The 15,707-nt window shown below is 46.8% G+C and overlaps 1 protein-coding gene across 2 annotated transcripts in view; it reads right to left on the bottom strand.

Moving 5' to 3' along the window:
• LOC147702325 (actin-related protein 2/3 complex subunit 1A-B-like) overlaps nucleotides 1-15,707 on the bottom strand; it is a 262,621-nt gene that overhangs the window by 116,896 nt on the left and 130,018 nt on the right. Inside the window, exons 6-9 of one of the 2 annotated variants that reach the window (XM_086928778.1) lie at nucleotides 13,045-13,251; nucleotides 12,221-12,296; nucleotides 9,118-9,311; nucleotides 4,111-4,380 (exon numbers count right to left, since the gene is read on the bottom strand). In XM_086928778.1, the coding sequence (XP_086784904.1) occupies nucleotides 4,332-4,380; nucleotides 9,118-9,311; nucleotides 12,221-12,296; nucleotides 13,045-13,251 (526 nt within the window). In that variant the 3' untranslated portion in view covers nucleotides 4,111-4,331. Of the gene's footprint in view, nucleotides 1-4,110; nucleotides 4,381-9,117; nucleotides 9,312-12,220; nucleotides 12,297-13,044; nucleotides 13,252-15,707 lie in introns of those variants that run through there. The other variant, XM_086928777.1, reaches the window with a different exon arrangement.

A 15,707-nucleotide genomic window follows, 5' to 3' on the forward strand; every position in this document is an offset into this window, starting at 1 on the left:
AATGAGATGCAGAGTAGGCGTTCCCGTGCAAAAAGCCGCTACAACACCACTCCGCAACATTCTCAAGGACCAGCCAGATCGGCGATAAAAACCCAAAACAGGCGATAAAGCTTGTTAACAGCAGGAAATTAACACCTGCTCTAACCTTGTCAGAGTCGGACGACAGCCTACACCACAAAAGGGAGCCCATCCCACAGCCACACATGACTGACTGACTGAAGATATTTATAGAGCGCACTACTGCAGAGGCGTCTTGGTGCTGAAGAGAAGTGAACACACACCATGCATAACAAGTTTAACGCTGAGTAAAAAGCCAGGCTTTAATTTCTTTCTTGAACAGCAGTCGATTAAATACAATTCTCAAGTGAACCGGAATTGAATTCCATAGCTTAGCTGCTTGGAAGAGAAAGCGTTTTCCTCCCCATCTTACTCTTTTTATCTTGGGAAGTTTGACTAACCCAAAAGTGGCAGCCCTCAGAGCACGCGTTGGTATGTAGCGGGAAAACAGGGACTGCACATCCTCTGCCCCTCCACCGAACAAAGCTTTATGAACCAAGCAGAGTGATTTAAACTCAATGCGCCACCGTACAGGGAGCCAATGGAGTTGTTTTAATGTGTGTGATGTAGGGTGATATTTCGGTAAATTAAGCAACACTCTGGCTGCCGCATTTTGAATTGATTGCAGTTTAGCCAATTGTGCCGCACCCGCTCCTAAATACAGAGCATTGCCATAATCAATTCTGGTGAGAATTGTGGAAATTATAACTGTTTTCCTCAAGAAAAGAGGAATGAATGGAAGGATCTTTCTCAAGTGTTTCAACATAAAAAAGCAAGCAGATGATACTTGATTAGTCTGAGCAGCCCAGGCCAGATCTTTGTCGAACATAAAGCCGAGATAGCTGGCTTTATTTACTGGTACTGGGCAGACCCCAGCTGAAGATGGCCACCAAAGCTGATTCCAGATCGAGGCTTTGTGACCAAACTCTAGAACTTCCTTTTTGTCAGTATTCAGTTTTAAAAAGTTAGAATTCATCCAAATCATCAAAGCCGAGGTGCACTTGGAGAATTCCGCTGCCATGACATCAGCCGCATGAGTTACAGACACTATCAGCTGAGGGTCATCAGCATATGACACCAGCGTGAAGCCATAACATTTTATTAATTTTGCCAGTGGGGTAACATAGATGTTAGAAAGAGTATGGGATAAGGCGGAGCCCTGAGGGACTCCTTCCGGAAGTAAAAATTCCTCCGACTGATATCCCAACACTTGACTTGTTTTCTAGATGATGGGAAAGAAGAACAACAGATGCCATGGAACCACTGATCATGCAGCTCGGAGCCCCAACAAGGCCACAGGACCCGCCCCCCCCCCCCCAGGCAAAGACATGCCACATTAACTTCATGAAATCATGTACCAAAGAATCTGCCTAATCTCGCACAATCACAACAGGTAACATGCATGTGTCGTCACATAAATGAGCATTACACATTCACCTTCGAATTACAAAACAAAAATGTATTTAAAAAAATCAGACAAACATTAATGAAGACACATGGCGGCTCTCCTTGGGACAATCTGTAGGTCACAGCCTGCAAGACAAAAAAACAGATAAGAAGGTGTGTCATGTTCCCATCAAAGGACAGAGAGAGAGCAAAGGAGTGAGAGACACACAAAGAGAGAGAAAGAGAAGGAGAGAGAGAGAAAGTCCGAAAAAGAGGGAGAGAGAGGAAGACGGAAAGAGAGGGAAGGAGAGAGAAAGACTGAAAGAGAGGGAGGGAGAGAGAAAGACCGAAAGAGAGGGAGGGCGAGGAAGACTGAAAGAGAGGGAGGGAGAGAGAACGACGGAAAGAGTCGGAGAGAGAGGAAGATGGAATGAGAGGGGGAGAGAGACACAGAGAAAAAAAGAGAGGGACAGGGAGAGAGCGAGCCCACACTGCGCACCCAGGCCTCACTGCTCACCTGCTGCCACCTGTGTGCCTCCAACCTTGCGTTGGTATGTAGTGCAGTTCACCAGGTCCCTCATCTGAAACAGATCCCTCATCTGAAACAGAGTCCACATACATGAATGGCAAAGTACACACACTTACACACACCATCATTGCCTGTCCGCCCCTGCACACCCAGGCAGCTGCACCCAGCCTCTCCCGCCACCCAGCGGTGCATGCCTGCCCCTGCACACCCAGGCAGCTGCACCGCAGACCCTCCCGCTGCCCAGCAGTGCATGCCCACCCCTGCGCATCCAGGCAGCTGCACCCCAGCCCCTCCCACCACCTAGCGGTGCATGCTCACCCCTGCGCACCCAGGCAGCTACACCCCAACCCCTCCCACCACCCAGCGGTGCATGCCCGCCCCTGCGCACCCAGGTCTCACTGCTCATCTTCCGCCACCGGCGTGTTGCAAAGAGGGCCCACCGTGTGCCGGGGCCCATGAACATGGCACCCTCCACATCATGCAGCCCCGCTCCGGGTAACCAGGTCTCACATTTGATTCTGGGTCTTGATTTCACTATGGCAGAGGACATACCAGTGAACACGGCATCATCACAGGCTGCACACCCGCTCAGCCCTTGAGGTGCCACAAACTCTGTGAACTGTGAGGCCCGTGGCAGTAGGCACGCACTGCCCACTGGCTAGGTCCTACACTGTGGTCTAGCAGGGCTCACAACGATTGTCACCAGTCCAGACCGCCAAGACGGGGCATCATCGCAGGCTGCACACCCACTCAGCACTTAAGGTATCTGTGCCTGCCGCAGTGTATCTGGTGCCACCAATCTGTGCACCGCAAGTTATGGACCCTCTACGATTGAGGATCATGGTGCAGATGACAGCATGTCACCTCCAGCCCTGGGGAATGTGATGTTGCAGGGCCCTAGGCCCTAGGCCCTCATGCCTACATGAACACCACACGGATGCACCCAGCTAGAGTGAAAATGGCGTCAAGCATGTGCACCCAGCCCTTTTTATTGGCAGTGTCACATGTCTTGTGACACGTGTGCTAGATTGGTGTGGTGTGAACAATGACCCCGGGGCTCTGGACGTGGTTCCGTACAGGGCTGGACAAGGAAGTAACTAATGTGTGAGTTCCTGTTGTTGTGTCGACGCCACCCTGACCGCATTCAGCACTGTGTCACCCTGTGACCCAAGTCCAATGACATGAGCAACGTGCATGTTAGGGGGAATCACTGAGCCTACATTCATCCATACTTCCACACTTGAAAGATCAGAGACATTACACATCTGATAATCTGTGTGATTATGAATGTTTAATGCACACTCAGTGGAGTGTTGCAGCTGGAGCAGTAGAGGGCCATGGAAACCCCTCTTTACAATGTTGGCCCAATGAGGGCCAGCCAGAGTCCTTAAGAGAATGACAAGTCAAAAGGTAGAGGAAGAGTTCAGTCCGTAGTCTGATTGCTGTGTCATTGGCGAGCAAACAGAATATGGCAGTCCATGTCGAGGTCCAAGGTGAGTGTCGCAAAGTGTATCGGGGGACAGTGGAAGGTGATGATGCAGAGGGCAGAATCAAGCAGAAGCAGGCCCTATGGCAGAGATGAATTCTACTGCATCCTTCTCACCACGATGGCAGATTCATCCTCATCTTCGTCCTCTGCTGTTTCATGTGCCTCACATGTGGGTGGTGGTGTTCTGTCTCCAGTAATGTGTGGCAGTGATAACTTAGGGACTGGAGGTGGAATGTCTGCCTCACTGTGTGGCACTGACACTTCAGGAGGCAGAGATTTGGATATAGTGGTGGCAGCAGCATCCATCAGCAATGCCATGAGGATGGTCCTGAGTTCAATGAAGAACCCAGCTACCTCTCGCTGGTGTACAGCCGTGGCAGCCGCTCTGTGTCCACTCCATGGTCTCCATGGACCTCCACATGTGTCCCAACACCCGTGTGACATCGCTAGTGCCACTCTGACTGTCCAGTTGTTCTAGTCTCTGAGTCAGGACTCCAGCGATGTCAGCCATGGTCCGTTGGAGAGCATGGAGTGGACTGTGGGTGTCCGTTAGGGACCGTGAGTAGTCCCTGATGGGACTTAGACACCCACGTAAGGCATCTAGTTTGGCTGCCATGCGGCCGAAGCCCTCTTGCACCTGTTCAGCCAGATTCTCCTGGCACCCCAACACATGGTGTTGGAAGGCCATGTGTTCTTCGTGGAGGTCTTGGGAGGCAGCCCTGGTGGTGGGTGCTGCTTGCTATGTTCTGTGCAGGGTGTGGGGTCTCCTCGTAGCAGCTGGGCTGCCCTGCTCCTGGAGGTGGGCTGCGGAGGTTCTCCACGAGCTGTTGGAGGGCGTCGGAGTCGAAGCTGTGGTGGTTCTCTTCGTCATCAGAGAAGAGAGGTTCGGGCTGCTCTGCAGGAGGTGTTGATTGTCCATCTGCAATGTGAAGGGGAGATGCAGTTTAACAATGTGTTCACATGTATGTTGTCGCATTTTACATGTTTTCATACAGATTGCATGACTATGTGCATGGTGGCTGTTTGGGAGTAGCTGCCTATTTGATGGGGGACATGATGGATGTGTGCTTGTACTTGTATATTATCAACTCACATTTCCCTGCAATGCCAAAAGTCATTGGCCAGTTTCTACACACAAGCGGCACCAGTTGGGTCCTGTGTTCTGTTGAGAACGTGTTGCAGTTTGTACCACATTGTTGTCAATGTTGATGTGCTCTGCATGTTATGTGTGTGTGTGCTGCATTTCGGAGGAGTCACCCCTGCAGCTCTTAAATTGCTGCCCCTTATCCCTTTCATGCGGTGTGCCTCTGACTTCTGTGCTTATACAGTGCTGAGATGTTGCATACTTGGGTACATTGGTCTCTTGGTGGGAGTTGGGGGCTGGGGCATGGTTTGTCCGCTGATGTGTTCTACTTGATTATACATGTATGCCATTGTGCCCATCTCCCCCCAGTCCCTGGTCATTACTCACCCTGGTGCTATTGTGTCCGGTTATGTTGCACAGTGTCCGGTCCCCCAATTCCTACCGCCGTCTCCCCACTGATGACTATGGACACCATTTCCTCCATCTCGTCCAGGTCCTCCTGTGGCACAGGACTCCCACCTCTAGTCTGTATTGCTGCCTTCCGGTTGTTGGCGAGTTTCAGCTTGGTTTTGCTCTTGACATCATTCCAGCGCCTCTTGACCTCTTTCATTGTCCTCTTCAGCACTCCGACTGCATTCACCTTGTCTACAATGGACTGCAAATGACACAGTGGAGGTGACGAACAGTTGTTGATGATGTTCTACCAACTCCGTTATCAGGATCCTGTTTTCCTGCGGACTGAACCGCTTCTTCCTACTCTTCTTCTCCTTGCCCTTCCCTGACCCCGAGGTCCCTGGCTAGTACCTGGGGGTCCATTGTGCTTTGCTGTTGTTTGGCTTTTCTTTGTCTGTTTTTTTTCTTCTTTTATGGTGATTTTTCCCGCCTGACGTGTGTGAATTGCAGGCCTGTCACTGGTTTTCATTGATTTTTGTATTGCGATTGGCCTCATTGCACCTTTTTTTGCGTTCGCGTTTCGCATTTTTGCGGCGTCGCGTTGACTTTATCGTGGACATTTGACGCATTGTCGTGGGCCTATCGCATGGTTCCTCTGTGTTGAGAATACTTAGTTAACACTGCGTTATTTTCCCGTGATGGATTGCAATATGAAGAGTTTGCGTTAAGCTAATTTTGCGGTAATTATCACACATTCTTGAGAATATCCCCCTAAGTGAGAGGAAGGAGCTGTGTGCCTGTGCTCCAGGAAGGAGTCTGGTATTGACTAGATTATTTCTTAGTCTGAGGCATGAAACTAATACTTTCCATCATGCTTCTCATCGAGAAATGCTGCTTGAATTTTTTGTTAACTTAATAAAATAGACTTTTCATATTAGTGTACCTTGTGCCTGCTTCGAATTGTGGTGTAAACAGGCATGACATTCATGGAAGTTACTTATTATTAAGAAGCAGAAAAAAATCAGAATTCAGCATATGACCCTTTTAGCAGATTGCTCTAAGATTTCTCGAATAAATGAATAATTGAAATAAAATAAAATGGTGAATTATGTAGCTTGTAACATGCAGCTTTTTTCAAAATAGTTACATCTGCTATAGTAGCATTCCATTACACTCGTTAATATCTTCCTCTCTCAGAGATGCCCAAAGCCAACAATCAATCCATGACTTACAATCTGTGACTGTCTAAAGACCACACATTCTTTCATAATGAAAAATCTAATCAATAGAAATTGAGGGCAAATAAAAGTGATATATTTTTTCGAATGTACCCAAGATGGTGAATGATTAGGGGTTTAGGACATGCACCACTATGAATTTCGTATTACCCGTAATAATGACTGAATCTGAGGAAGTGTTTTTTAAAAGTGCTTCTGTGGACACTGGCTTAAAATAGGAAGCTAAAACTGTAGGAAAATTCAAGAGGTGATAAGAAATGTTCTAACATTTTGAATTCCCTATTTCTACATGGTAAAATTGTTTACACAGGTTTAAGTGGTCCTGTGGCTTGTGACATGATTGACCTATGAATGCCACCATGACAATCACAAGAAAAGAGCCTGGGATTAGTTTGATTTTTGAGATTTAGATACCTGCTGTTTTTTAGATCAGTGTCAGCTGCCATCCAAGAAAAGCCTGCCAATCATTTGAAAATTAGACACAGAGGGAGTTCTTAGATGTGTTTTTTCACACAGAATACTCAGCAAATATCAACATTTGGTACAAACACCACCTATCATTCCCATACTTTTACCAATAAAAAGAGTACATCATAAGTGTTGATTAGCCTATCATAATAGCCAGGAACAGGAGAAGACTGTGACTGTGTCACGTCGATATAACCTCAATGGGATCTTCACATGATCAAAGTGCTGGCCTATTGAAAGGAGCATAGCTTCAGGGAGCATGTTTGGAGTGTGACACCCCAAATAAATGCCTTCTTGGCTTCCTAGTTGGGTCAGGGTGCCCTAAATTGTGACTGCTATGCCTGTGTCAGATTTTTGTCCTGGGTCAAGAATAAAAGACAAAACAGTGACCTTTACAGTAAAACAGGAAAGAGACACAGAAATATACATCTTGTTGCTGAATTTCAAAATGTGAAACTAGATAACCTGAAATCAATATGGATACTCTACGTGTCCAAATTGTATGATCTTAGGCAAACATTTAATTTCAGAGCTTTTTTTTACTTCATCATCACACATGAGAACACTTTTAAATACTTGAGTTCAGGATGTGCTCTGTACATGCATCTCCTATAATTGATTTAATAGACTAGAATGTTCCTCCATCTACAATTAGAATCAGGCCCACATCTACGGGACTACTTTAGGGTTTATATGAAGGGCCTGGTACTGTTTTCTTTGCAGTAGTAAATAGTAGAAATGAAGGTTGTGAAAAGCATTTTGTAGTATGTTTCTAATATTCTTGTATTACTTCAAACCATACTACAAAATTCAGTTTTCGATATAGCCTCCAGGTGCTTAAATTTGGTGAAAACATGTAACTTACACTTTTGGAGTAAATTTACACCTGGGTTCTTTAAAAAGCCAAAAAGTATCTTTGAGGCCCGAGGCTGCCTAAGGAAACATTACAGGATATGGCGGCAATGGGCGGAATATCGGGGCCTGTGGTTGGAACCACCGGTGGAACAGGAAGAGTGCCTGGTAATGGCGTAAAGGGATCAGGAGGGAAGGTGTTTGTACACTGTCAGTTTAGAGCATGGCTTACAAAATATGAGATGCTACCGAGCGGCTGGGGAGGGTGGGATCCGGGTGGAGGGAGGTGGACGGGGCGGGATAAGGGGTGGGGGGGATGTAGAATTGGTAGGCTTTGCTGTTATTCGTTGAATCAAAATGATGTTTAAGATTGCAATTAATCTGATGCTGTGTAACTGATCTGCAGTCCTTCCCCGGGATGCGGGATGCTGCTAGATATGTACAATCTATCAATAAAATCTGTTTAAAAAAAAAAAAGTAGAAACTTATTTAGGAGTGTAAATGACTGTTGTAATCTTGCTTTGGTATTCCCTTTTCCCCTTGTTCCCTCTTGTCTTTCTCTGTTTTCCCTCAGCCTCTGAACACCCCTCATGCTTGTCCCCTTGGTAGATTCTAAATGGAATGGTGGACTGGGAGTTGGTGTTAGAATGTTATGTGTGGAATAACTGTCATTGCCAGGAGGAGCGTTGTAGAGGCAACCTGGAGATGTTGTTCTGCATTACTAAGAACAACTATTTAACTTCTTATCTTCAATAATTACTCACAAGTATAAGTTACCTTTGTGAATGAGGCCCATATAGTGCCTGGTTTATGAAAAATATACTACATTTGCAACCACAAAAGATCTCCTTGAATTGGTGCAATTGTACTACTTTTGAAATACACAGTCATTGACAGTAGTAGGGCTGGAAAGCTGTGCCAGTCTCAAGCTTCTAGGCATACTATGGGCAAACAAACACCCAAATAGTGATGGGATTAATGCTTGCAAAAGTCTAACCAGTGGCAATGACTTGGGATAGCTTTCTGACCCATCATTTTCTACTCACTGTGCCACTCTAGACAGAGGCCCACCTAATGCTGATCAGTACTGACCCTGTTCATCATGGAAACAGTTGATCCCGAAACTTGGTCCTCTCACCAATCTACTCTGACAATATATTGTTCAGCACATTCTCCGGGCCAGCTAGACAAGGCAAGAGAGCTCTAGTTTGCACCGCTAAGATTTCTTAGTTTGTACAGAATTAGAAAATATGTTGTTTTTATACTTTTCATATAGTCTTACTTTGTTATTAGTCATCAAATAACAGTCATACTGACACAATGCAGTGGTCTGCAGTGATATTACATGTGTTTGAACACACTGATGCTGATTTTAGTTTTTTTTTTAAAGCTCTAGGGCCGAAGTGTATGCAGTCACTCCTTCCAGTGAAGGGGTCAAAGCGAATTCCAGAGAAGAACAGTGAAAATATATTTCAGAAGGTGCCTGTGAAGGCGTTTATAGTGAAGAATAGCTATATCACTTCTCACTTTTAGAAATATATAGGAAAACGTTTACAAATAAAGCAAGAAACATTAGGCTACTTTCAAACGTTTCCAAAAGTGCAAATCAATGAAAACTCGCCTGATGCTGTTTTGGTGGAGTGTGGCCACGGTGGGATCCTCGTTCTCGACTGTGGCTTTTTTGTCCAGATTCCGGAAGTGCTGCATGGCTGACATGTTCCCCCTGGAGCTCTGCTTCTGCCCGCCGATTTTTCCAATGACCTCAATGTTGTCTGGGCTGCTGTATGTGAAGAGGTAGGGGCAGCAATCGTGGCCCTGCGAGGGGGATGCAAGGTCAACATGCTACTACAATATGAAAAATACTTGCATAAAAGAGACTGTCCTTCAGTGTCCTGATGGGCTGAAGACAATAATGCGATTGATGTCATTTACATTTAAGAATGTACTATAGATTAAGGGGCATATTTACAAGCCCCTATCATCCCTTTTAGTGGCATTCCTGTGGCGATAGGAGCTTTGGCTTATTTGCAAGGTGGCGTTAAGCCACTTAACGTGGCTTAACGCCGCCTTGTAAATAAGGCACCCTTTCTCACTATACTTAGTGTGAGAGGGATGAGCAATGGGTGTTGCGGTGGGCGTTCCGCCACAACACTCATTGATTTAGACGCTGCCCCCTATTTACAAGGGTGGTGTAAATAGGATGCAGCACCAAAATTGAGACCCGGGAAAACCTGGTCTTAACATGGCAACACGAGGAGAAATGCTTTATTTCTCCTCGTTTTTGCTGTTTCTATGTGTGCTGCTTTGTGCAGCTACTAAGCACGGGTGGGGTAATGGGAGTGAATGGGGGAGCAGATCCGGGGAATACAAAAAAATGAAATTAAACAGACTTACCTGGGTGCCACTGGGTGCTGCCGCCTCTGCTCCTTCTCCTCCGCGCCGCAACAGGAATCTCCCAGCCTCCCTGAATCCCCTGTCCAATCACAACGCTGCCTTAAGCAGCGTTGTGATTGGTCTGATCACCATGGATCGGCACTCAGACAGGAGCTTGGAGGCTTTGCCTGTTCTTCACTGGGCTGTGTAATACAGCCGGATGGAGAGGATGCAAAGTGCGCATGACGGTTTGACAGGCCCTCTTGGGCCAGCCAAACCGTCATGCCCACTTTACTGCGTGCTTCACACTCCTCCCCCTGCCCACTGCACTGGCCAGCCTGGCCCCTCCTCCCCTCCCGCACCTGAGCAGGAAGGAAAACTAAAACGACAAAAGCGTTTGTTATTATCGATTTAGTTTTCCTTTTTACACTGCTCGCAGAGCAGTCGGGCGGCGCTCACCTCTTTAGGAAAGGAGCCGTTGCTGCCTGGTACCTGTAGTGCCGGCATTAAGTGAAAAAGAGTAAATAGACTGAATGGGCAAGATAGAAAATATTTACCATTTGTGAAGGTTTAGAACTTATTTCTCGGTTTACAGAGACCCAAGTAGTTGAATTAGTCTATCATTATGCTGCACCGTCCATGTTATTCCGGAGTGCAACGTCCTATTTTTATCTTATGTGTGCTATTTCTTGGCCCCATGTCAATAAGGTGTGGGGTACCTCTGACTATTCTCACCTTTAACTGTGCCACTCTGTGCCCTTGTTTTCCCTGTCCCACCAGAGTCACCTCTGGGGTTCTGTGATACCTCATCTTTCTGCACTGAGTAAGGTATCAGCCAGCAGAGTAAGGGATAATTCGGTCAAAGCATCCAGGATGTGTCACTCAGCATCAAATACACCTTACAGATGTCAGGTACCAACCAGCCCTGCATCCCCTCCGCTACTCACCTTACTTCAGAATTCAATCACGTCAAACTTAAATGCCAGGATCCCATTCGATCACTTCCAGGCTGAATTCAGACTGGTAAGATAACTGGCAGGCCCCCCCACGCCTAGGGACGGGGGGCCCTTAGTGGCAGCTCGAGCGGGAGTCGACTTCCGGTTGAAAGGTGGCGGAGAGAAAGGGGAGTTGTCAAGAGTCCATGAATGTTGGAGGGGCGTCAGCTAGGTGCAGACGACCCTCCCAGAACACAAAGGAGACAAAAGGGCTGGAGTCTCAAGGGGGAAGCCCTCTTTGTCTCCTCTCCGCGGTGTCCGGAGGATCGGAGCTGCAACAAATTGCCCACCCACCCATCCCTTGGTTTAGGGGTTTGGAGGGAGGTGTGGCGGGGTCCCAGGCAAGGGAAATGGCAGGGACTCCGGAGTGGCAGGAACGGTCTGATCCTGGAGCAGCAGGGCGGACGGTAGATGGGGCTCCGGGCTGGCGGGAGAGGGGGCTGACCTGCTGGTGGACCTGGACTCTCCTGCCCTACCCGAGATGCCGGTGCTTGTGGTGAGAAAAATTGCGGCCGCGTCTAGGGGATAGGCGGCCGCTAGTTATCCCACAGGAGAGCTGTGAAAAATTGGTTGTGGCCTGCTGGACCAACCCACAAGGAATTGGTTGTGGCCTGCTGCCGCAACACGCAGAAAAGTGTGGTTCTGGAGAGACCGGCTGTAAATTCAATATATATAAACTTTGGCTGCATGGTATATTTCACAAGCCTATTGCATATATCTTTGTGTGTGGTTTTGAAAATGTAATAAAATGGTCGACGGTTGACTGTGCATCAACCAAGCAAGGATTGCATTTAACTGAATTTAATAAAGGCTACGCAGTGAAGACCACCCATTTGCCTAGTTTCAATTTGTGGGGGGAAGGGTGATTGGGATATGGGGGGTGCTATGGATGGGGCGAATCGCACGCGGTATGCCCACTATGAAGCCATATCTGTTTTTTCCTTTCTGGATGGGCTGCCAAGGGACGGTGATGGAATCACCATAGCTGTTCTGACTGGCTCATTTACATCTTGCAGCAGCTACTGCTGCTCCAAGGTCTCTCAGTGATGGGAAGCCAGGTACTGCATTAGAACGGATTTGAACTGTATTGCTTCAGTCCTAGTCAGATATGCAGTTAAATGGATGCTTTGCAGGGCTGGACATTATTGCCTTTACTGTTTCATTCTTAATTTCAGCCTTTGAAACTTCGTATCCTTTGATTAATAGATGCTTTATACAATCCTGTATTAATTAATGATATTGTGTAGTGGAAAAGGAGAGCAGTAGTTTGATATTTTGCATATTTAGCCGAGGATACAGGACCGAAGCCTTAAAAACACATGTAAAGCATGCATGGAAATAAGGGATCGCACTCACAGCAGCGATGAACTGGTTCTCGGATACAAAAATCACGCTCAGGAAAGGGAGGAACTCGGTCTTCAGCTGGGTCACCCTACAGAAAAAGAAGTCAGAGTCATTTACTCCCACTCAAGAGCGGTGTCTATCTATAGATCATGGAGACCAGGGTCGGTCTGGAACAAAAAACAGGCCCAGGAACCAAAGTAAAAGTCGCCCCCATTAGTGAATTTGGTTGCTAAAAAGCGGCCAGTGTTTGCACATTGAGAAAGTTTTGAACACCAATCATGTGCCAGGGTTGGTTAAATTATGGAACAAAAAAGGCAGATCATTAAGTAAAACCCAACACATTATGTGACAGTGTTATTTTGACATTTTGGCACTCATTAATATGGTCTGAGCAAAAGCTTCATCTCCTTAACAGCAGGTTAACACCTAAAAACAGCAAGCAACAACCGAAAGGTGAACACTTAACTATTGCAAAGAGGCTGCAACCATGCAGTACCGCGTGCAGTGGGTTCTTCAAGTATTTTTTTTATATGTCTGGCCTACAACAAATTCATTATTTTGGAATTTGTTGACTGTGCAGTAAACAATGAATTATATGGCAAAACATTAAATCCATAATTAAGTGGTAAATACCACATAATTGCATTATTCCTGCTGCCCTGGCCACAGGTCAGGCGTGTGCTTAAACATTTTTTTTTATGTATAACGGCGTGAATCTTTAAATGTAAACATTATTTGAGGGAGAATGCCTCTACCTTCCTCAGCTCCATCCTGCCAACCCCTTTATGACCCCCAAACATACATGCAGACAGACCTTCGGAAGGGCATATACTTACACCTTATCTCTTGCTGCATCGACCACGGTGACAGTGCTGTCATGACTGACCCAGGCCAGGCACTGACCACTGGGGGAAAAGCAGGCACTGTGCACCCACCCGCCGCTCTCGCCCTTCTCGAACAGAAGCTCGCCAAAAGGCATCTTGGCACCCCAGGGCGTGGCACTGGGTCTGTCTTCAATCTCTTTCACATAGGCGGAAAAGACCCTGCCAGGCAATAAAACAGGAAGAAACTAGAGTCAAAAATGATATGGAAATTTTTTATGAAACATACATTGTGCAATGTGATTCAATCCACTAAAATATAGACTGTGCTGCTCCCTCAGTCACTTGCCTGGCCAGATCTTGGCAATATCTCCTTCCTGACATTAATGATCAGCTGTTAGGATTCATCAATCCTTAACTTGTCGAAAGGATTGTCCCTCTGGCATTTAAACATGCCACGATGCATGTACTTTGGAAAAAATCAATTATGGAGCCCAAACACCCTGTTAGCTTCAGGACCATAGAGCTGCGACCTGCAAGGGTTTGCCAACATACACCTGGGGAACTCTTTGGAATCACACAGGATTCAGGACAGGGTCGGACTGGGGATGAAAATAGGGCCAGGCAACAAAAGAAAAGCGTCTCTCATTAGCCAATAAAATAGATAAACAAGCATCGGCATAGCCAATAGGTCTCGCCTTTGGGACCTTATAAGTGTTTAGTTATGCAGCACAATATCCTTGGTGCAACAGCATCAACTATTGCATAGCTAAACACTTATAAGGTCCCAAAGGCGAGACCTATTGGCTATGCCAATGCTTGTTTCATGTGTCATTATCTCTGAATTACTAGGGCGATATGTTCTGCTTCGTCTCTCTCTAAGCGTTGCAGATAGTCTGGATGGAATATTTACTGTTATGTCTCTATTACTCCATGGATAATGGTGTGCCTATTAGTCCGAGGGATGTCATGTCTCTGTCAATCGAGGGGTTGTTGTGTTTCTGTTAGTCCATGAGTCATTTTTTTCTCTAACTTCACACTCAGTCCACGGTAGTAGACTCTGGGAGTAGGTGAATGTTGCTGATGCTATAGATCACTTGGAGATGAATTAAAAAGGATACCTGGTGATGCCATGATGATAGCTCAGCCAATTGTCCAGGCTCGCTTGGCTCTCTCTGCGCGCTCTACCGTTTGGCATCGGAGAGAAATGCGCAGCGTGTGAGCCACAGCTTGGCGTGGTGCTTGCTTGCACTCCAGAGCATATTTAGCGTTTCTTTTTGTGAATGTAATATTCCTCATCATTACCGAATAAAGATCGAATCTTTGGCCTACTGTACACACGAGCCAGCACTAGTCACTAAGTTACAAAGAATGTGTTGTTATCACAATTATGTAGCATCAAACAAGGAAGCACAAGAACAAGGGATGAGGGAACAGCGAGGGAAAGAGAACACATGAGACAAAGAATAAGATGAAGCATGAGGCAAAAGACACAGGCAAAGGGGAAGGGGAAGAAAAGGCAGTGAATAGCAGAAAAGAGTGAAAGAGAAAAAGAGAGGGAAAGTGAGTAGGAAAAGAAAAATGGGAAATCAAAAGCGGTAAGCGAATGTTGCAGAAAAGGAAAAATGTGAACGAAAAGAACGATCATAAGAGATATGGAAAAGAAAAAAGTGCATGGGATGGGGTTTTGAAAAGAGAAGAGGAGACGGACACTAATGCAGACAAAAAAATGTAAGAATAACCAAGAAAGAAAGATAAAGGAAAGCGAGCAAGAGGAGGGAACAGCACTGTGGGCGATGGGGAGAAAGACAGGAAACGAAATAGATGAAGAGGGAGGAACACTTGTGCGCTCGCGCACACTAGGGAGAGCAGTCTTCACTTTTCAAGCACTGCACTCGTGGCGCACCGCTGCTTGCTCCCGCAAGGTGGATGCCACCACAAGCACGAGCGCAGTGCTTGAAAAGTGAAGACCGATGGCTAAAGGTCCTCCTAGAGCAGCGCATGCGCGCTGCCTAGGCGAGACCTAAAAATGGCCTACGATCACAAACCAGAGCAGATTCGAACTTGCCAAGACATGCTGTATACATATTTTCCAAGATGTGGGACACTGCCCACATTTGTGCTAGCTGCAGGCAAGGTTTGTGGTAATATCAGGGAAATGCCCACCAGACCATAAAACGGTCCCTCAAACAGTCAAAAAACATCCCACCTACTGACCTATCAGACCAGCCCATTCAGGATTGCCAGGTTGCCCTGTAGGTTAGGTTAGGTTAAGAAGTTTTGTAGAGCGCACAGCTGCCCCAGCAAAGGGGCTTCCCAACGCTAGCAGCAGCAGATAGGGAGACGCAGACGAGAACCACCGGGCCTAGGGTGGGGGAAATAGATGGTTTTTAAGTGCCTTACGGAAAAAAAAGACTTGGTCAGACTTCGGATGCGCAGTAGGAGAGAATTCTAAAGTTTGGCTGCCAGTGTATGGAAAGAACGCCCACCGGCACGCACCCGCCTCACCCCACAAACAGCCCCCAGATGTTGACCCATAGACCGAAGTTGGGGGGTGGGTGTATTGGGTAGGAGCAGGTTGGCCAGAATACCAGGGGAGGAAGATTACAGAATTTTAAAAGCGATACAGAGGGACTTGAACTCCACACGGCTGGCCACCGGCAGCCAATGTAGTCGTT

This window comes from Lissotriton vulgaris, chromosome 7 (assembly GCF_964263255.1).
Source record: "Lissotriton vulgaris chromosome 7, aLisVul1.2, whole genome shotgun sequence".
NCBI lineage: Eukaryota > Metazoa > Chordata > Amphibia > Caudata > Salamandridae > Lissotriton > Lissotriton vulgaris.